Raw genomic sequence first — 22,765 nt, 5'->3', positions numbered from 1 at the left:
AGCACATAACTCCATGCAAGATTAGTCTTTAATGGAGAGCTGTTCTGAAGAAATTCATGCCCCATTATTGATGCCTGACAGTTTATTAGCAAATGGTGCTTTTGCAGTTGGAGTCTCCAGCCACAAAGTAGTGTAACTTTAAAAGTTTTTTGAAAGAGTCATTCCTGTATCTCTTCAAAAGATTTTCTATTAAAGGAGCAATCAGATTGGTACCTGTAACTAGGAGGAAGATGAAAGCTAAGGGATCCTTCTGTCAGTTATTTCAAATTTCTTATTAAATTTGATGCTGTGAAATGCCACTGTTGAGTAATACGAGTAGGAAGACTGTGTTACTTCTAAGAAGTCCTCTGCATGTATCACTTAGAGGAACAGTTATTGCATGACGTAAATCCACTGATGTTAATAGGCTGGTGGGCACTGCGGTGAAAATCGCCTTTCTGAATGTTACAATACCAGATGTATTCATTAAATTATACACGGGGAAAAAAAGAACTTGTTCCTGTCAGTCTTGATCCATTAAAGTTGTTTAAGTATTTGGCTATCTTTGGTGCTAGCTGTCAAATAAATGTAACCATAAAGTGATCTTCCAGGTTGGAAAGGAGGCCTAAGAAGTCATAACCTAGTTTGCAGTTACAATCTCACACTTGGCAATAAAGCTTTTGTCTTGGGAGGATGACAGGGTGGTTATGACAACCTTGCCTTCTCTATTCACAGGTGTTCCCTTTCCAAAGAACTTCCTCCAGATCTGCAAGAAGATACTCTGTCGGCTTTTTCGGGTGTTCGTTCATGTCTACATCCATCACTTCGACCGTATCATCCTTATGGGGGCTGAGGCCCACGTCAACACCTGCTACAAGCATTTTTATTATTTTGTGACAGAGCTCAACCTCATAGACCGCAAAGAGCTAGAGCCTTTGGTAAGTGTGGGGTCTGGGCAAAAGCTCTAGGAAATTTTCCTCCTTCCTTCACCAAGACTTTCTCAACCTTGTTGCAGTGAATTTCCTTTAGGAACAAGGTCAGTTGTTCTACATAAGCAATTTAAAGGGAAGAACTCTGCTTCTCTGCATAGACCCCTTCCTTCTGCAGTATTTGTGAAATCTTCAGTAGGCACTATAGAAAAAGTGCAATGTATGTTGTATGGAAAAATCCTGGCATTTGAAAATAGAAGTTTTCTGTTTCTGTCTTCTGTTTCTTCCTGTACTGTATATTTAGTATATAGTTTTTATTTGTCTGTTTTCACTGCTCAGTAACAGCATGGCAATAACTCAGAGCAGTCATTTAAAGTCATGTAAAGGGAACAGTTATCTATACAAAGGTGAACTTTGAGGTTTTTTTAACTCTTTAAGTAGGTGCTCTTGAAGGTATTAAGTGTGTTAGATCCAGAGCACACTCTGAATCTAAGTGAGATAGATGAAGTGAGACAGAGGTTCAGATAATTAGCAGTGTAACAAAACCAGACACTTCCTTGTGGACTGAAATAGATTTAAATTAAAATAATTGTTTCCAGAAGCAAGGCCCCAGAAATGGTTGCAAATACAAATAAAAAAAGTACAAGCAGAGAAGGAAAAGTAAGGGACAATTCAGAAAGCAGTTCAAATCCTCACTGTGGGTATTTAGCCACGTTTAAAAGGGATCAGAGAACATTTCTCCCTAGGTCAGAATTTAAAATATACTGTATCATTCAGCCAATTAGAATCACTGGGTTTTATGTTTTCTCTTTTTGTACAAGAATGACAGGACAGCTGAGGTATTGGCTGGCACATGTGGATATCATGTAGTCCAAGTCCCTGTGTCACCTAGAAAGGGTACCCAGGATCACGTCATGCTTTAGTTGTTTCACATAAAGGCACATTGCAAGGCATGTGTAGCATAGTTGATTATGCAACAATTCTGAAAGTGTTGCAAAGTGATGTCTGCCTGCGTTTCTGCAGGAATTGGAGCTGTTTCAGGTGTGGTTCTTGTATATACTTACACTGATTGGAGGAGAGTCTGTGAAGAAAGACAAAAACGTGTCATCGTGTTTTCACCAGTTTGCAAGGCCCACTGAAAGACACATCATTTGGCATGTATTGATAAGCTGAAATGTATCTATTTTTTTTTCTGCATAGGAGAATTTAATATGCTGTATAAATATATCCTAAGAGATAAAAGGCAGCCCTGCTAAAGAGAGTTTTTCTGCCAGACTTGTGATGCTAGGTTAGCCTTTAGCTATTAAATACTGAACTTGAATCATAAGCAAGATACAAACCAGAATATCTCAGACATAGGAATAGAGGTGGTCTTAAGTCAGTTACAAGAGCTTTAGAATAGAGAGGGGACAAAAATGGTTTAATGCTGCAGTTAGTGGGTATCAATACCCCTGCACAAAGCTGACACAGGAAGGTTTGGGGCCAGAATGGAGGTTACTCAAGTCCAGCAGCAGAGCAAGATGGGAATGTGCTCCAATTGTTGTGTGGTTTCCTTTTGTATTCCTTCCTTTAAAAAATTATTCTTGGGATCATAGTATAACTATTAACTTTGTTGGGATTGACCATCTCCCAAGTAAATGTTTTACCTGCTTCCCTCTTCCTGTCCTTGGGTGCTTGTCAGCAGTGTGGAAATGCAGAAAAAAACCCCATGCCTGTATTTTTATCTTCAGCTGAGCAAGGAGAAGGAAGGGAATTGCCAAACAAAGCAGGCATTATAAATAGTGTTGAATTTTAATGTGGTAGTTGAGGACAACCTGTGGACTGCCAGGTTCGTCATTGACAGGATACAAGCCTGCATTATCTCCCTTAATTAGAAAAAGAGCCAAGAGATGATTAAATAAACAGACTGCTTTAATAAATGGGAAGATGACTGATTTATCAACAGAACTTTAAGAAGGGAGAATAATTGGTGAAGTTGGCAGCAGATGAATCATAATATTAGTCTGTAGGACTTATGCTCTATGTTTAAAATAGATTTTATCAGTCTTTTGCAACCCAGTGCAGTAGTTATAAAATGAAAGGAAGCAAATAATTCAAATAGGGTTCTCCCTCCTATCTGGGAGTTGCATAACTTATCCTTTCTGCAGTCAAAGAGGTGGTTATAGTTTAAAATGCTACATGTCATTTTCCCATACCCATCAGCAGGTTAATTTGACAGATTCTTGAGTCTTCCATAGCGTTGTTTTATATGAGGACAAAAGAGGAAAACAACATGGTTACTGACCCTACAAGGAGTCCTGAGCAAAAAACATGTCCAATTGATTAATTTAGGGAAAAAGAACTGTATGATTTCTTTTCTGCAACCAACACAAAGACAAGGCAGCACCATGACAGTTCTCAGAAGACCTTTAAAGTATGCCTCCATGGGAATGTTATGGGGAAACATACTTAGCTTTAAGATGTGTTATTTGTTTTGTGCCATTTCCCTGTGTGGCCAGCTTTCATTCCCACTGCCAGTTCTTCACCTTAATTCACCTCTGAGCCTCTTCCAATGGCCAAAACACCATAGGCAGGAGGTGCCTATTACCTCCATACCACCCTCAGCCTTTGTAGATGACAGCTTGTCAAACACAGCATCTAAACATACATTTTAGTGAGAATCTTTATGCAGCTGCCTCAGCACATCAGTCTGTTGTTCGAACATTAGCACAGCTACGGCAAGTATAATCCCTCTACCTCCTTACAGTGATCCCTTTTCTCTGACAATGAACTCTATAGTATGTAGGACTTAAGTGAGCAAGCTTTTAGGAGCCTGGCCTGGAGGGGTCTGATGGGCCCATCAGTCAGAGGAGGGAAAGAGCAATTTCAGCCATAGGCTTGTCAAGCTGGTGAGGAGGCCTTTAAAGGTGCTAGTGGGAGGGAAACCTCAGTCCAACCACATCAGTTTGATAGCAGTGCAAATCAGTTCATTTTCCAGCAGATTCCTAAATAACTGGAAACTATTGATGATAGTGAAATTTTCTTCTGAGATCAGGGATAATAGACAGCAGAATACAGTAATCTGCTTCGCTTAGTCTTCTCAATAATTTTTTAATAAATCATATCCTATGAAAACATTACACTTTTTCTCAAAGTAATTTTTATAAACATTTTTTTCATAAGAACAGAAAATAGTAATTACATTTGAATGAAAAAAGTAGAGAAAGATATTGCTTACATGCACTGTTCTGCTTACTTTTGAAATGGTGATTTCATTTACATGCAGAGACTATCAGCCACATTAGCAACTGGGTCTATCAACTGGAAGTGATAACCATCAGTGGAACTGAATGTGTAAAAGTGGTGAAGCTGGTAATTGCCTCCATGAGCATGGACTTCATCTGCAGGATAAACGAGGGCATTATGATTTTTTTGCCTCATTATTCTCAGTGTAAAATCTTTCATTAGCTATATAGCATGATCCATTTCTGAAAACAGTTTCATCTGATATTTGGAGCTGCTTAAAAGTCATTATATGGAAGTCAAGATACCAAATCAAGAAGTCACTTTTCACACTAGTTCTGGCAAGTCTCCTGTCTGTTTCAGGATGGACCAGTTAACAGTACTGTAGTCAAATAGTGCTCAGGTGAACCCTAGAATTTCTCTGCTGTGCTTTTTGTTTTTCCAAGGTTATAGACCTCATAAATATCAGCTCTGTAACTCTTGTCACTCTGTCTCTGTCCATGAAGCCAAACTAACTACTGGTATAGGTCTAATTTATGTCTTTTCACTAAATAATTAGCAGCTTTGATGCATCAAAAAATTGCCAGAAATGCCATAGATGTAGTAGAAATACTATAAACATAACCCTTCTGGCACTAGCTTCATACAGCACTCACAGTTGAAAACTCAGCTGTAGCAGGTTTAGAAAAACATGGCAAAATACTGGCATTTTGACACAGGTGCTCTCAGATGAAGCACAGCTGAGTGAAACAGGATGATTAATAGATACTTTTATGCAGCCAAAATTTTCAAGCATATATTTTAAAATAAAAGTATTCCTTTTTAATTCACTGGAGGCTTTTTTTTTTTTTTTTTTTCCAAAATATTGCTTTGTCTGCTTAGTTATTTTTTTATATTTATGGTGAAAATTAAAATTTGCACTTTTCCAGTCTATAATCCTTGTATATCCACTTACAATCTTCATGAAAGCAGTGAAGGTATCAAAAATCAGTAGAGTTTGAAATACAAATGACTTGCCAGCAGAGGACAATTTGAACTCAAGAGTACAGGACAACTAATTTCATTATAGTTACTATGTTCTTGTTGTCACGCTCCTTTATAGCTGCCCAGTTTACTTTTATACTGCTGCTCAGTGCCATTAAAGTACAGTCCTTCAGATCTTTTCAGGGTGTCCTGTGTTATCTCACTTAGAAGAAGCAAGACAACAGTAATATTAAGACATTGTTTTAAGGATACCTCCAGCTGTTTATCCTTCCAGTGTGTTGTGTGTGCTGCCTGGATGGCTTAAGCTTTGGACAGGGAACATATAATGTTTAATCTTGTTCAGACTTGTTCAGTCACTTCTGCCAGCTAGCAAACATGTATTTCTTGCTTTCAGAAATGCAAAAAAACCAAAAAACCCAAACAACCTAGCATTTCCTGCCCCCAGTCCAGTTATGGTGTTAATATCCAACAGGATTTTCTTTATGTTGTACAAGCAATGAGAATTTCTCAAGAAATGGATCTGATCACTAAGGTAAGAAGAAACCAGTTATAGGCAAATGCTATCTTTTCCATGTCTTGCAGAAAATTAGAAGGAAATTGAGAACTCTAGGACTTAACATTTCTGAAAAATAGAATTCTCAACTCTGATGCTCGAAGAAAGCAAAGCCTTAGAGTGCACTGCTATGGTGGATTTTCTGAAGATATAATTTCTGGCACACTTCTTAGTGACTATTTCTACAGCATCAGCTCCTTTGCTTTCACTGAACTGAAGACAGGACTTTCCTAGGGAGATTTTGGTTAACTGTTATAAAAATGCCTATGATTTCCTTTCTTTAGCACTTAACAGCTTAGCAGCTCCCTCAAGTAGTCTAGCTGCCATAAAAGAATTGTGAAGATGGTATTAAGAAGAAATTTCAGAAGAACTATGTTACTTAACTAAAAGTATGTGTTTTCTTAATTTGAACTGTACTTGTTGAGTGACTCTATTAGTTTTATTGAGTGTTGGATTGGACTGTTATTTTTCTCTCTAAACCCGCAAGATCCAGAAAACTGAGAAACAGCTAATCCACTTTTTCTAATTGACAAAGGAAAAAAAAATCTCATGTGACAGGAACTTAGAAGTTCTGCAAAAGAAAGGAGGAAAGAGATATTTATTGTCCCACTTAATTAGATCTGTTAGTGTATAAAATAAAATAAGCAACAAAATTGTAGTTCATAGTATAGAACTAATATGTCTCCTGATAAATGTTATGCAAAATTTTATGCTAAATATAGTTATAGTGTTTGCTTATTCACTCTGCATTACTTTAGTGTGAAAAGCTACACATTTCAAGTCCATTTAATAGGGTAAGGTACACTAAACCCAAATTTATTTTATTTTTTATTTTTGTTACAGAAGACAAAAGCATGCAGAAGGTGAAAATATCTCCTTGGAATATTTTAGGCAATTTTAGGCAAGTCAGTCATCCAAATGCATGTTCTCTATCTGGGTCTAACTGTACTCACAGGTGTATTTGGCAGGGTAATTTCCTGATCCTGCTCCTGCTTGCAGAATACCTTTGTCATCAGCGATAAGGGTTTACACTTGCAGACAGGAGTATTATTTGTGTCCTGCAAACATCACCAAACAAATTCAGGAGGAACCAAATAGGATTACTGTCAGCCTGTCCTTAGCTTCAAAATAACTACCCTCAGGCCAAAGAGATTGTCTGAGAGATTTATGTAATGCTGTGCATCATGATAATTGAGACTCATTCAGGTGGAAGACATCATGAAACCTAACAAAAGAAATCAATGTATCCACTGGACAGCAATTACCCGTCTGTTGGGGTTTTTTCAGTCAGGATACAGAGGGGCAACAGAAGAAGTAGAGAAATTTTTTTTTGTACAAACTTTGGAGAGAACAATTTCTAAATTAATTTTCAGGGCATGGTTCTAACTAAAATGTCCATTAAAAAAAAAAAAAAAAAAAAAAAAGAAACAAAAGTTTGGTAGAATACAGATTAGTTGTGTAGCACAGGATCATAGACCTCATGATCAATGCTATTCTATTGTTAACAGCTTCTTTTGTCATCAGGATACAAAGAGCTTTGTCCACATGTTAACTATTTGTTAACTATTAAGAGGTTTGTGAAGAAAGCACCAAGAAAAAGCTGCAGATGTCATAGTCATTTGTGCTATGAAGAACAGATCTTTCCCTTCTACATCTCTAGTTGTTATTAGAAGTACAAAAAGACTGTGAGCTGTCTGCATTGGTGCTTCACTGGGCCTCTCTGTGTGCATATAGCATTCCCTGTGGCTGTGGCTTGCTTTTCTGTCCATGAGAGGAGGGAGGAGAAAGGTGTGTCCCAGTGACACTTGTGTTTGCTCATGGACACAGATCAGGTTGGATTGGACTGTTATGGGTCCATAAACTGGGAGGCCTGTTTGTGTATTGCCTTTCTGCCCAACACTGTGCATTGCTTCACAGGATGGTTGAATAGATTTTAAGTTCCTTACCTGTGAGAATGTGGTTAATGTTGGGCAATGGTTTTGGGGTTTTCTTAGTTGCAGCATTTGGAGACATGAGTGTCTCCCTGTGGAGTCCATAAGATTGGCAAGTGGATTTGGCATGGTGCCCACTGCTGGTATGTCCTTGCTCTTGGCCACTTGGTCAGGACTTCCAGGCTGATGGGTGTCTCCAGGCAAGGTATCCCTGCCTGTCAGCAGGTAATGCCATTTTTCTGTCCACTTTTCTGCTGACACACTTGTGTATGCATGGAAGAACCTCACTACAATTAAAACAGTTGTCAAAGGATTAGAATAAGATGTTTCCACATCATCCTTAGGCTTGCTAACTGGCAGCAGGAGGAGCTAAGGGAAGTGAATGTCAAGCCGAGCTTTGCTTCAGTTTGGAGAACTGGAATTGAGGATGGGACCCAGGAACTGAAGGAAGATTTGAGTCTAAAATAATGCTGGTTTTTGTGAAGGTCATTATTGCATTTATTATTTTTTTCTGGTGTTCTTATAGAGTAACTAGTGTTTATACTGTTTTTTCACTTCATCTACTTTCTATTCAGCTTTTGCATAGGAGTGGCCTCTGGCTTCTGTTATACACAATGGTGATGTTTGTTTGAAGGGTTTTAGCCTTGTGTTTTGTCAGCTATATATTCTACTTGCATAAGCATAGAAGCAAAATTTTCTTAGAAGAAAACCATTCTTTATGGGAAATTCATTCTTTTTGTAATCCATTCAGATGCAATCAATATCCTACCACAGGTAAATATGTCATGTTAAAAAGAGATTTCCTCAGCTACTTCAGGCTATGATTTATGTACTGAATGCATCTGAAATTTATGTTGGAGTATTATGGAGGGGAGAGGACCAGACATTCTTCAGACATAAATATTGATTACCTTTTGAAAGATTTCTTTTTTCCCTTCATCTGTTAAATCAAGTTGGTACTCCCTGAAAAACATTCAGGAATGTGTCCTTCCATGAAATCAAAAATACTAGCAAAACAGATAGATTCCTGATGCTTACAGAGTGGCTTGTTACCATTAATTCCAGAGAGTAAGTAAATACTTCAATGACTTGGTAAAGAATAGTGAACGTTTCTCTTTGTGCTGCTTAGAAGCGAGTTCTGTGTTAAATTCTCCTCAGTTACTGGTCTTGGGTGTATTCAACATATACAATGGGTCTAGGCTTCTGGTTTGGATTTGAAAAACCTTCATTGCCTTCATTTTTTTTGAGTTAACTGTGTAATCCAGAATTGAAAGGAGGAACACGTATAAATGTAGCAATGCAGAATAATGCTCTGGAGTGTCTTGTAATTAATTTCCAAGAGGAAGTGCATGTGCGTCCAAGTTTAGGACAAACTGGGGGGAAGCCTCCAAAGGAGCCCCCCAGAGAATAAGCCCCCCTCACAATTCCTCCCTCCCACTGGGCTCGGAAAGAATTTTACTCGGGGGGAAAAGTGGAAAAAACCTATTTATTAACAAACACAAGAAAAACACTTCCCAGCAACAGGAAAGTACAATCCCAGATGACAAAAGAAACGTTTTCACCGAAGTGAGAGACGGTCGCTGCTGGGAAGGGCGAGAAGCTTCTTGGGCAGGCTCCGGAGGCAGTCTCTGATGCTCAGGTCCCGTCTGGAGCCGGTACAGATCTTGGAGCTGAAGGAGAGAAGGGGGAGGGGAAGGCAGCAGCCGGGGCAGCAGCAGCAGCAGGGCAGCAGCAGCCACAGCAGCAGCAGGGCAGAATCAGTGGGGCAGAAGCAGCGGGCAGCAAGCAGCAGCAGCAGCAGCCGGGCAGCAGGGCCAGCCAAGCAGCCCAGCCCTGGGTCCCCACCCCCCCGGGGAGGGAAAGGGCACCGGCAGCAGCTCCATGCAGACAGAGAGGTGTGGGGGCGGGAGAGGAGCAGACATAACACCAACCCAGGACATTCCACCCCTTATCCCACATCGTGAACGTTACACACGATTTGGGATATACACTCACTAACTACAACGTAAAAGCTTTCATCTGACTTGCTCAAACCTTCATCACTTACACATTTCCTCTCATTTCACTTACTCAGTCCTTCAACACTTACATATTTCTTTCTGTGTCATCCTACAATCAGTTCTCCCTGTGGTACACACCGTGTTGTTCCATCTTCCTGCATTATCAACCATGTGCATCCTGGTCCTTGAGCAAAGACAATCCCATGAATGGGTTTGCCTGTACTCGAGGCAGAATTAACCCATACTGCCTTTCCTAACAGACCTCTAACATGGGCCACTGGGACTTTATCTCCATCCACTGTATTAAGGGAGTCAGACTGGGCAGGACCTGCTCGGTTGATGGAACCTCTGGTGTTAACTAACCAAGTAGCCTTTGCTAGATGTTGTTCCCAGTTTTTAAAAGACTCCCCACCGAATGCCTTCAAGGTGGTTTTCAGTAATCCATTGTACCTTTCCACTTTACCTGCAGCTGGTGCATGGTAAGGGATGTGGTACACCCATTCAATACCGTGTTCTCTAGCCCAGGTGTTAATGAGATTGTTCTTAAAATGAGTCCCATTGTCTGACTCGATCCTCTCAGGGGTGCCATGCCTCCACAGGACCTGCTTTTCCAGGCCCAGGATGGTGTTGCGGGCTGTAGCATGAGATACTGGGTACGTCTCTAACCATCCAGTTGTGGCTTCCACCATGGTCAGGACGTAGCGCTTGCCTTGGCGGGTCTGAGGCAGTGTGATGTAGTCAATCTGCCAGGCCTCTCCGTACTTATACTTGGACCACCGCCCCCCATACCAGAGGGGCTTCACCCGCTTCGCCTGCTTGATGGCAGCGCACGTCTCACAGTCGTGGATAACCTGGGAGATGCTGTCCATGGTTAGATCCACCCCTCGGTCTCGTGCCCACTTGTAGGTGGCATTTCTGCCCTGATGACCCGAGGCATCATGGGCCCATCGAGCTAGGAACAATTCTCCCTTGTGTTCCCAATCTAAGTCTATCTTCGACATCCCTATCCTTGCAGCTTGATCTACTTGCTGATTATGTTGCTGCTCCTCATTGGCTCTTTTTTTGGGGACATGGGCGTCTACATGGCGAACTTTCACAGGTAGTTTCTCTAATCGAGTAGCGATGTCTTTCCACTCTTCAGCAGCCCAAATTGGTTTTCCTCTGCGCTGCCAGTTTGCCTCTTTTTATTTCTTCAACCATCCCCACAGAGCATTGGCTACCACCCAGGAATCAGTGTATAAATAGAGTTTCAGCCATTTCTCTCTCTCTGCGATATTAAGGGCCAGTTGGACGGCTTTGAGTTCAGCAAATTAACTAGATCCACCCTCTCCTTCAGTGGCCTCTGCAACCCGTCGTGTGGGGCTCCATACAGCCGCTTTCCATCTCCGGTTCATCCCCACGACGCGACAGGAGCCATCAGTGAATAGAGCATAGCGTGTTTCCTCTGCCGGTAGCTCGTTGTATGGTGGAGCTTCTTCAGCCCGTGTCACTGGTTCTTGTTCTTCATCCGCGACACCGAAACTTTCACCTTCGGGCCAGTTTGTAATTATTTCCAGAATCCCAGGACGATTTAGTTTCCCGATTCTGGCACGCTGAGTGATGAGGGCTATCCACTTGCTCCATGTGGCACTGGGTGGCATGGTGGGTTGAAGGAACCTTTCCGCTGAACATCCACCCCAGCACCGGTAGTCGGGGTGCCAGGAGAAGCTGTGCTTCCGTACCAATGACTTCTGAAGCGGCTTGGACTCCCTCGTAGGCGGCCAAAATTTCCTTCTCCTGCATCCTCATCATCATCCTCCACTGGCCGATCGGTCTTCTTGGTGCACTTTCCACTCCTTGTACTGGTAGCCACAGCCATTGGTTGAAGCTTGCTTTCTAATTTCGTCCCTGTCCTCGAGCCTGGGGTGCTAACTACAGCCTGAGTAGCTGGCATAGTAGCTATGTTATCTCCCTGTTCCCTTTCCTTTGTTTGTTGTTCTCCACTATCTAACAGGGTACGATAAACATGTGCCAGGGCCCAACTCACTGCAGTAATTTTTTTTTCCCTAGAGCTATCATGGCATTTCTCTTTCAAATATTTTACCACCTCAGCTGGGTTCTGAATTTGCTCATGTCCCGAACTATAGGATCAGAAAATTCCTTTAACATCTGGCCCAGGTCCTGCCATTTCCCACACCACTCAGGACTCCTCACACTTTGTCCTGCTGCTAAATCAGGAGTCGCACCAGCACCTCTAGAAATCTCAGCCCTGATTTTATATAAACTGTAAACCATGTAGAGGAAGCTTACAAAATTAAACATCAGAAAGATGATCTCTTTAATACTAAAGGAGAACTGCACATATCCTAATAATGATGTAAAAAATTCAGAGGAGACAAAGGGAAGCAAAGGCTGAAAAGCCTCCTCCCCTGCTTCTCCTCTAACAAACTGGATGCATATCCATAACCAGGATCCAGAAGATATCCCTGGAACCGATTCCAGCATCTTCATAAACCTCTTACAAGCCATTGCAACCAAGCCCAGTCCGATCAATATTTTGGTCATTATCCCTCTAGTATAAAAACTACAAATAAGGGACAGTACTGGAGCTATTTCCGGGCAGGAAAATAACCCCAGAGACCAAAGGCATTAAAACCTCAAAAAACCCCAGTATCCAGAACCACATCCTGAAATCCATCCCAAACAGCATTATATACAGTTACACAGTTTTTTCCACTTCCTTCGGTTCCCCGTACGGGCCACCAAATTATTTGTCCAAGTTTAGGACAAAACTGGGGGAAAGCCTCCAAAGGAGCCCACCAGAGAATAAGCCCCCCTCACAATTCGTCCCTCCCACTGGGCTCGGAAAGAATTTTACTCGGGGGGAAAAGTGGAAAAAACCTATTTATTAACAAACACAAGAAAAACACTTCCCAGCAACAGGAAAGTACAATCCCAGATGACAAAAACGTTTTCACCAGTGTGAGAGACGGTCGCTGCTGGGAAGGGCGAGAAGCTCCTTGGGCAGGCTCCGGAGGCAGTCTCTGATGTCCAGGTCCCGTCTGGAGCCGGTACAGATCTTGGAGCTGAAGGAGAGAAGGGGGAGGGGAAGGCAGCAGCCGGGACAGAGCCGGGGCAGCAGCAGCGGGGCAGAAGCAGCGGGCAGCAAGCAGCAGCAGCAGCAGCCGGGGCAGCAGGGCAAGCCAAGCAGCCCAGCCCTGGGGCACCACCCCCCTGGGGGGGAAAGGGCACCGGCGGCAGCTCCATGCAGACAGAGAGGTGTGGGGGCGGGAGAGGAGCAGACACAACACCAACCCAGGACAATGTGCTATCAAAACCTCTGGTATGGAGAGTTTCTGTTAACAAGCACAGAAGGACTTTCAGAGTTTTCAATATGTTTTCATGTGCTCATGTGTGCCTATCTGTGTCTCTGTGTTTGATTTTCTGATTCCCTTGTCTGTCTAGCCTTTGTATGTCATTCAATATCCAACTGTGACTGAGTATCACAGTACCCTACGGCAGAGAGCATTTCCAGTCTTCCTGCCTTTTCAGAAGAGTCACTTGATAGCTGTTTGTCATTTGCTGTGTTTGGGAAATACTCTTATGTGCTTTTAATTGATAATTGTTAGTCAAGAACATATTTCTACACCTTTCCCAACTTAAAATGAGCACTGATATTTCAGAGAAGCTAAAACCCAAGAAGACTCAGGAGACACTGAAGAACATTCTGCTTTTTGTTAAAGACAGTGCTCACCTAAGGGTGTGCAGTAGCAGAATAACTAAGGATCAGATCTTTGGTGAAGTTTGAGGGGGACTGTTCAGCAGAGTTAAGTGGAGGGGGGACTGTGTGCTAAGTTCTCTGGTGCCCATCAGAATCAGTGAGAGATATGCCAGCAAGCTCTGTGAAGAGTGAGTGGCTAATGTTTAAAGGAAAGCATCTCAGAGGGGGCAGTAAGCAGCTCCTTCAGTAACAGGCTCAGCAGCAGGCTTTGCAGCAGGCAGTGTGTCTTGTGCTGCCACCCAGCCAGGATTGGACACTGAGGGTATGACCTTTCCTCTCCTCACCAGCACTTTGAGTGAAGCTAACTTCCTCTTTGCAAGCGTCCAAATGATATCAGCCTCTTTGAGAAACAGTGTCCTGGTTGTTTTGTGAATTCCTCTAAGAAAATAACACGTAGAAGTGGATCACTCTCACAAAGCTTGCACCAACTCATTATCACAGGAATCATGGGCTTTTTTCTTTTTTTAAAGCACATCTAATTAACTGTCATTGGGTGAAATCAGTAAAAGCTCAAGCACATATGTGCAGGAATACAATGTGACTGTACTTGTGTGTCCTTCATTTACCAGTAACAATATAGATCAATGCAGAGAATGTTTCTCTGCATCATAGATGTCAATTTTTTTTAAGGTTAAACATTCTTCTGACTTTACAACTTCAGTGAGATTTCCAAAACTGAAGCCAAGCAGCTGTTGAGAAGGCCTTGCAGGGAGAAAGTTACAGAGTCATTTGAAGCAATGTTCTACTCACAGAGTGAGGAAACAGGATCTAGGGAGAAGACTGTGGATGTAACGGTATAACTCAAAAAAAAAAAAAAAAAAAAAAAAAAAATATACAGAAATTAGGGGAGGGAGAAGCTTTGAGAGAAACTGTATTGCTGTAAAAAAAAATTCTGCCTCTAGAGAGAAATTAGAAATGTCGTGATAGGTTCATGCTTCATGGCTGTCATGGCAAACTGGTTTAAAGCCTATGCATAATTTACATCTTATGCATAGGATCATCTAAGTTCCTACTCTGCCCTTTTCCTGGACACATTGATCCATACCTAGACTCCCACTTCTGATGCTATTGCAGTTTGCCTCCCAGTGTGTCTGAAGGAGGGTGGCCCAGTTTGCAATGGCTCTGATATGGTCTACAGTACTCCCTGGACTGCTTTTATGACAGGGTAAGATGATACAGTCTGACTGAAGATCACTGTTGCAGAAGGAAGCTGCAGTGTTTTACTTCACAGGTCTATCAGTCATGATTATAGGAAGTGGACTAGGAACATTCAGACACTGAGTATGTGTAAAATTAGGAGCCACCAAAGACAAAAACTGCCTTGAAATGCATTAACACCTAATTAATCTTCAGTAGGAAGCTGTCCAACCCTGTGCTGAATTTTATTTAGTTCTGCATTTAATGTTTGTTGCTCTAATGAAATAAACCTATCACACTATTTAAGGGGAAAAAAAAAGCCACAAAACATTTAAGGAGAAAAGGAGACAGATTTTTCCATGAACAGTCAGCTTTGTCATCTCTAACAAATTAGAGGAGAAGCCACTACTAGTTTTACCTTACTGTATATATCACTATGGAGATCACATATTACTGTATAAATTTCCATCCTAATTATCATTGTCTGTATAACAAATGACAACATTTCATTCTGTTACATTAATGCCAGCAAAATAACAAGTAATGCCACATAAATATACAAAAAAGAAAAACTAGTTAAAAGTTTGGAAAGGGAGGAGAAAGCTTATCTTAATGACCTTATGAATTATAGCAAATTATTCAAGCAAGCTAAGAAAATTTTCGGAGACTTCTGAAAACTTGGTAGATCTCAACTGATTTTCCAAGGTAAATGCTGTGTGGTCTGGTATGTGTGGATAATGCCTTTCCAGAAAATCTGCTGGCAAATATGAAGTTTTATAGAATGAGGCAGCCAGTTACCAGAGAGTTTGTATCAGAGTGCTCATATATCAGATCAAATAAAATTCTGCATGGATCCCAAACCCCAGTTCCTAACGGAGTCCGTGAATGGTCCAAAACCCCATCCTAGAGATGAATGCCACAGCTCTGGTCAAGTCCTCAGGGTTTGTGTTCCTGTGCCCTTTGTGCCAGTGGGTAAGCAGAAATAACTAGGCAGAGAAGGTGTATCTGGGACACCTGTTGGCTGCAGGTTCAATGAGAATGATTTAAATCCTTTTTCTTACATTAAATTAAAAGGTTTTTGGTATTTGCGGTTGATTTATTTCTTTGGGCAGGGGGATGTAGCACCATTTACCTGACATGGCTAGGGATTTACTAGGTTATTAAAGCTGCTAAAAGTGACAAAATGCTATATTTTACTTGCCAGTTATGTTAATTGTCCTTGAAAGTGACAGAGAGGGGCAGAAACATGGGTGCCATATAAAACCACATGAATTTGCAGAGTTGCAGAAATATTAGCAGTGAAGAGGCTGTGCACACCTTATCACAAATGCCATTTGTTTTATTTCCCCTTCTTGTTTTACAGAAAGAGATGACAACCAGGATGTGTCACTAAAAACTAACCACTGAAGAAAAGCAAAGTCTAATTTCCTTCCTACTGCAGAGTTCAAGAACATGACAGCTCTCATGGACATTGTTAATCCCTGAAAGCAGGAAAGTTGGGAGCCACAGTTACTGTCACAACTGCTTCTCTCCAGTGTCAATGTTGTTACCCCTAAATATGCTGCTAGGAACCTCATCTGAGCAACATGGAATACTGAGAAACAGAGGAATCATATCAGTTCTAGCTCCTTTATCAGGGATAAGAACCTCTTCATCCATAAACAATAGCAGACAGTGCCCCTGCTGCTAAAGCTTTACTGAAATTCAGGTCTCTGGGCTGACCTCCAGAGTAGTTGTTTTGAAATGAAATCTGCAACCTTGCTTTCTTTTTCTTTTGTTTCTTGGTATGTGCTTTCTTTCCTAACTGCAACAGACTATTAACAGGTTCTGGAATCAAATAAGACCTAGCCTTTAATGCCTCCTACCCCACTCCAGGCCACCCAAGGCTTGGCCACCATTCCCAAATGGCAGCAAGCCTTGTGTTTCCGGGAGGACAGCCACGTCCTTCAGCTGAACAGGCAGTTTATGCTTCATTGTGACTCATAATTTAATGACAATGGAAGGCTTTCTGATCTCAACTACATGAGCAGGGATCCAAATATAGCTCTGCAGTGCTGGAGTATTTTCCTTGAATTAATGCTGTGACTGACATCAAATGTTTTCAGTATCTCTATATTACATAAAAAATCAGCTACAGTCATAATTTTCCTGAACTATACCGAAGTACACCAATCTGTCTTGTAATTTCATTTCCTTCTATCCCCCTGGAAAAAGGATTGCTCTCAGTCATCCTAAAATTTCATCTTTTCTGAGAAAATAAATTTAATTTGAATTTCAGGAAGATACAATAAAGATGAGTAGTAAAAAAGATTAGATCAGGAGGGACTAATTGAAGGTCTCTGTTGCAGCTTAACAGTGCCCAGCAATGTGACTTGCTTTTTACACTGGGCTAACACAATATTTTTTTCTATAACTTAATCCAAGTTAATTAACAGGTGTATGAACAATCTGGAAGGATCCATTACAGAAAATCAAGTCTTCTACACCAAATATACCCTGAGGAGGCTTTCTTCTGAAAAAAAGAAAATTTAAAAATGAAAGTGGTACTTAACAGAGGTATCACAAGAGAAATACTTCTGAATGAATGGGAATCAAGTGGAGCACATCTATATATTCTGTGCCTTGTAATGAGTTTTGCACATTTGTGTTATTGTGAAAAGTTACTTTTTCCTGAATATGTGCTTAACCTTGTTGCTGCCTTCTCCTCAAATAAGTTTAGGTATGTTTACATCTTCTGAGACAGAAGAAAATCTCATGGAGTTCCAGTGATTGGAACATTTGAAATAGAGGGGTAGCAGACACTAAAGAATAACAGCAAGTATTTTCTAGCTCAATGTTGTAGCACATTTTGATTTACTTGCCTGCTTGCTTAAATCATGTCTTGTAAAATGTCACTGATTACATTCTTGCTGGAAAAAAGTGCTTTTGTCTGTGAACATTGGGTGTGTACCTATGATGGGGGCTTTTCTGCATCTCTACACAAGCAGCATTATGATTTGTTTTCAAGGGGACAGACCTAAGTGTTCCTACCTCCTTTGGTAGTCCTTGCAATCAGGTTAATTCTTTGGGGATTTGAACACAGATGATTTCTGTTCTGCTGGCACTTCTGCAGGATATAACTAACTTCTGGAATTCATTGCCACAGATGCACCTGAGCTTGTCTCATTTTAAAGATGAAAAATATAAATTCTTTGGCATGGTTCACATAACTGGCGACCTGGAATTACAATTCCAACCGCTTATAAAGGGTTTCTTGAATTCCTCCAAAGTGCCTGGGCTGTGGCACTGTTTGAGATGGAGTTGGTGCAGTGCACTTGAATTCTACTGCCACCGTGGACAGTTGCCATGTGGTGTTCTCAGTATGGACAGCACTGTATTTGAAAGATTAACATAAAGATGCAAAGGTGTGGAATTTTGTGCATAAAGATCAAAGTCACTACACAAATAGAAAAACATGGGGTTTTATGCATAATTTAGTCTTCATTTTATTACAATACTTACCACACACTGTTTTGAGACTATTCACTGCAGCTCAGTCTGAAGATTAGGCAAAATTTTTTGTTACCTTCTTGTGAATGCAAAACTTACCAGTTAGAGTGATTCCCTTTTCTTTTAAACTGTTTTTTTCCTCAGAAACCCATATGTTTCATTTTCTAGTATGGCATACTGTATAGGGCAAAAGAGTGAAATGCACAGTTGAACCCTAGAGGATTTGTGTATGAGCTTGCCAAAATCCTTGTAATGGTAAAAGCCTGCTATTACACAGGAGATGAACTAGCTGCAAAGGAGAGAAAAGGGTACTTGTTCTGGTTGCTCATTCTGCTAGGAAGAACATGGAGTTTCTTTCCTCCACATGACAAGGTATGGCCTTCTGCTGAGTATCTCCCAACAGGTACTCTTGCTTCTGCAGCACAGCTATTCAGTCACCACCTGGCCATTACACACTACAGGCCATTTCTCCTCTTCCACTCCGTGATAGCTGGTAAGCAAATATGAATGTTTGGAATGTGGCATCACTGTGTAAAAGTATCATTTTACCCCTTCCCATAGAGAGAGAAAGGCAGATTCCTCTTGAATCTTGTGATCAAGGATTCCAGCTTAATCAGTAATTTGCTCAGAGCCACAAATAGACAGAATCCTGTTTTGCTTGTTAATGTTTTTTGTACTTGATCTTATTATTATGTATGTTTCTAATAATGCCCACATTCCATATTGTTCTGGGATCGGAAAAGGTGGGGGGAGGAGAGGGAGAAAAGAGGCTATTGTTTGGATTTTTTTTTGTTTTGTTGTGGTTTTTTTAATCACTTTTCTAGTTTTTCAGTCAGGTTTTGTTTTTTTTTTTACCTAACTTTTTTTCACTGATATTTATCTTTAAAGATGCTGTTGTGTTAAGCTTCAAGGCACTTTTTAGTGCCTTTATAGAGGAATCATTTCAACTGACTGAAACTCAGCATTACTCTGAAGTAATGAAAGGCTGTGAAAGGTTCCTTTGACACCAAACTTGACTTTAGCGGTTAAAGACTTAAAAGCTTTCATTGATTGTCTGTGTAATAAGAGATTTTGTAATGAACTTCTGTTTTATGTGAACATAGATTAGTGACAATTGTAATATGAAACAAATCTGAACATAATTTCCCTTAGGCTTTATGAACAATGGAGTCCCAAGGTCTTTTGAAGGGTGTGGATTTTTCACTAATCCCCAACAGCAAAACAACAGCAAAATTGATGATTTCTACCAGATTTGAGAGAAGCTGAAGACTTACAAAACTCACTAGTTTTCTCCAAGAGCTCAGGCCCTAAAGCAGCAAAACTAACATCAGGCAAGTTATTTGATTCTCCTGATGAATGTATTCATTAAGAACAAGGCAGGGAAAGAGGAGGAAAACAGATAACATGTAACTTTATGGAGACCTACAGACAACAACTCAAGATATGCAGAAACTTAATAGGTGAACATTGTTCTTGGTAATCACAAATTCCTTATCTGTGAAGAGGATACAGAGAATGATACTCTTCATAGTTGGGAAGCCGCTCTTGTCAGGTCTCTATTAAAACAGACTAAAAGGATCTTTGAGCACCTTGGGTTAGATAAATTACACATTTTGGAGCCCTCTCACAAAAAGCTAATGCTTCCTGTCACTTTTCAGCTTCTCTGCATGTTGTTGAGGCTTCTCATTTTCTGGGTGGGAGCCCTTGGAGCCAGCCTTTCAGTATGCCTTTTGCTTCCCCAAGGACAGTGCTGTTACAAAAAGTAGCTGTCTCGCTTCCCTCTGCAGAAGGGCTACCTCTGACCTACGCCCTCTGAAGAGAGAACATCAAGGGCTGCCTGTTTATCATCTCTTCAGAAGAACAAAAGCAAGAGAGCAGGAGGTGCCTGGAAGACAGCAAAACAGGAGTCACTGCATGTAAAATAAAAATATGATTTCTATAGTAAAGCATACTCGATGGGCTTTAGAAAGGGGATAATACTGGGGCACCCAGTATAGACAAGTGGTCAGTATTTAGACATTTTTTCCTATATATTGGAAGAAATTTTTAATAAAAGACATTTTTAATAATTATGGAAACTGTTCCAAAGGTCAAGGAAGCCAAATCAACACTAAGAACATGGTGATGGTGCACATTTAAATAAAAAGTTATCAAAGTTGATTTTTTTAATGTGTTTTATGCTAAATAGGCAGTGATTTCCAAGGTTTAGCTGAATATATTAGAACTTTTAAAAGCAGTTTCTGTTCTATGTTTTAATAAGTTTAAAGACAGATGTAATTAATATAATTAAAAGTTATAATAATTTTATCCTAGGCAAATATATATATATTACTTTTCCAGTCTAATACATGTGTGTCTGTATGTGCATGTGTGCATATATATACATTTGTATATCTGTGTGTATGTGTGTTTGGGGATATGGATGTGGAATCATCAGCACATGCACGTGTACACTCCCTGCTCTTTCTCATAAAATACTTTTTTTAAAAATTTTGGTAATTTTTAAGGGGAATGCATCTTTCAGAGAAATAAGTGGTTGATTCCTCTTCTTCCTCCATGCATCAGCTCTGTTTGGTGTGTTAATTTTTTTAATGATTTGTCATGTTTGTCTCTTTCTTAGTTCTGTTTGTTATTAAATAATTGTTCAAGTGTAAGGGAAGAAAGACTGACATTAACTGTTGTAGTCATTAAAAGAAAAGAAAAGTTTACTTTCCAAACCAGGCATAATGGATGAAGCAATGAAATACAAATATAAATAAAATTAACATAACAATGCAGAAATGTTGTGAAAATGTTATTTGGTATCTAACTCTTCAGCAAGAAAAATGCATATGATTTTCGTACCACAGAGCAGAATTCCCTGGCAGGCTCCCTGGACTCAGAGGTGAGTGAAGTCCATCACTGCAGCAGCTTCACAGTCCTCCTGTCACTAGTGTGACACGCCTGGTGTGCTAAGTCCACTCCTGAATGCAACAATACAAGAGACAGTACACACTGGAGGAATGCAGAAAAGGGCCACAAGGATGATGAATGGACCAGAGCATCTCTCACACAAGGCGAGGGTGAAAGAGATGCGACTGTTTATCCTGTAGAATGCCAATGGGGGATATTATCGCTACGTATAAACATTTAATGAGGGAAGATACTTGACTTTTCTCACTGGTATCCAATGGCAGAAGCAATAGGACACAATGTACAGTAAACTCCTCTTAACACATGAAAAAACTGTTCAAAGTGACCCTTCTCTGAGTGTGGCATTGGACTAGGCACTGCCAGCAGTGCCTCCAGTTCAGTGGTGTGGTGGGCCTGCAACCACAGCAGCCTATCTATGCTGTCCAGCAGTGATGAGGCTCTTCAGTCTGCTGTTGACAATCCCCTTGTTGAGGCCAGAAGTGACTGTTGTCAGGAGAAAGCACTGTAGGAAACCCTCCTACGGAATGTTGTTGCATGCCTTCTTAATTTTCTCTGTCTTGATTCCATACAGCAGTGAAAGCTGAGCAGCTGAGGAAGGCATCTCCCTGCATCAGCCGAGAAGCGCAGGAGCGGGGCAGAAATGACACTGGCTATTGCAGCCCACATGCCTTGCTGCACTGCACAAGTTGTCTCAGCTGTGTCATCCCATAAATGGATGAGTTTTTTCCTGCTGCTGCTCAATATAATGGCAAAGCATCCCTTTTCTATTCCAAACTGAGGCAAAGCCAGCAGGTGATGGGGTGAAAAAACAAGAAGATCTTCCTGATTAAAAAAAGTAGATCTGATACAGAACAGATGGCACTCATGGTTTGAAACCTTAGATTGTGTTTAATATGTCACAGGAATTAGAGCAGTTCAAGTAAATTGATAGGTTATCTGAAGGTGTCATCCACCTGGTGCATGCATTTTTGGAAGTGGAGCCATTCTGGCAGAGTAAAAGCCACACATTAACTCACACCCCTAAAAAAAATACTGTAGTTAATTACTAACCATTCAGTAATAAATATGGCACAAAAGGTAGCAGTGGTTAGGAGGGGAGGTGCATAAACAGTAGGGCTTTCTTGGTGTAATCACATTCAATCCATCAAAAAGTAAAAAAAACAAACAAAAAAATCCACAACATAAAACCAAAATCAGACCAGTTAGGAAATTTGGCATTTATAATGTATCAACTGTGACAAAGTAATCATACAGAGCTGTCCTCCTGAAACAGGATGGTATGCAATACCTAAATGGCACCTACAAGAAAACTTTTGACAAGGGCTTGGAGTGATAGGACAAGTAATAATAACTTTAAACTGAAAGAAGGCAGGTTCTATGAGCTTTCTGAGGCACTGGAACAGGTTGCCCAGGGAGAGACTGGTTGGAGCTGTGAGCAACCTACTCTAAAAGGAGGTGACCCTGTCCATTCCCTACCTAGATAAAATCTGAGATTTGGAATATCAGAGCAGCCTTTTTCCACTGGATTCTCAGAGGAAGACGAGGCCCATTGTCATTACCACAAAAACCTTGGGAGGAAAACTGCACCTTCTACAGGAGCACTGCTTCAGCTGAGCCATACCTGCCACTGCAGGGGACTGCAGCCACCATTTAATGGGACTGCTACCAACACCCTGACTGACAGGGTGTCAGGTTGTATTCTGACTCTCTCAGGGTTTTGTTGTTTTGTATTACTACATTTTTATTTTTATTTTCCTAGTAAGAAAATGCTATTCATATTCCCATATCTTTTCCTGACAGCCCCTTAATTTCAAAATTATAATAATTTGGAAGGTGAGGGTTTAGATTTTCCATTTCAAGAGAGGCTC

The 22,765-nt window shown here is 40.8% G+C and overlaps 1 protein-coding gene across 3 annotated transcripts in view; it reads left to right on the top strand.

The window, feature by feature from the left end:
* Positions 1–20,789, top strand: part of LOC130265250 (MOB kinase activator 3B) — an 87,017-nt gene extending 66,228 nt beyond the window's left edge. For 2 of the 3 annotated variants that reach the window (XM_056514172.1, XM_056514173.1), the window contains 2 exons: positions 715–917; positions 15,859–20,789. In XM_056514172.1, the coding sequence (XP_056370147.1) occupies positions 715–917; positions 15,859–15,888 (233 nt within the window). In that variant the 3' untranslated portion in view covers positions 15,889–20,789. The remainder of the gene's footprint in view (positions 1–714; positions 918–15,858) is intronic. The other variant, XR_008842575.1, reaches the window with a different exon arrangement.
* Positions 20,790–22,765: the final 1,976 nt, after the last annotated feature.

Source organism: Oenanthe melanoleuca, chromosome Z (assembly GCF_029582105.1).
Source record: "Oenanthe melanoleuca isolate GR-GAL-2019-014 chromosome Z, OMel1.0, whole genome shotgun sequence".
NCBI lineage: Eukaryota > Metazoa > Chordata > Aves > Passeriformes > Muscicapidae > Oenanthe > Oenanthe melanoleuca.
Note: the sequence above shows the minus strand (reverse complement) of the source record. Positions and strands in the feature narration are given on the sequence as shown.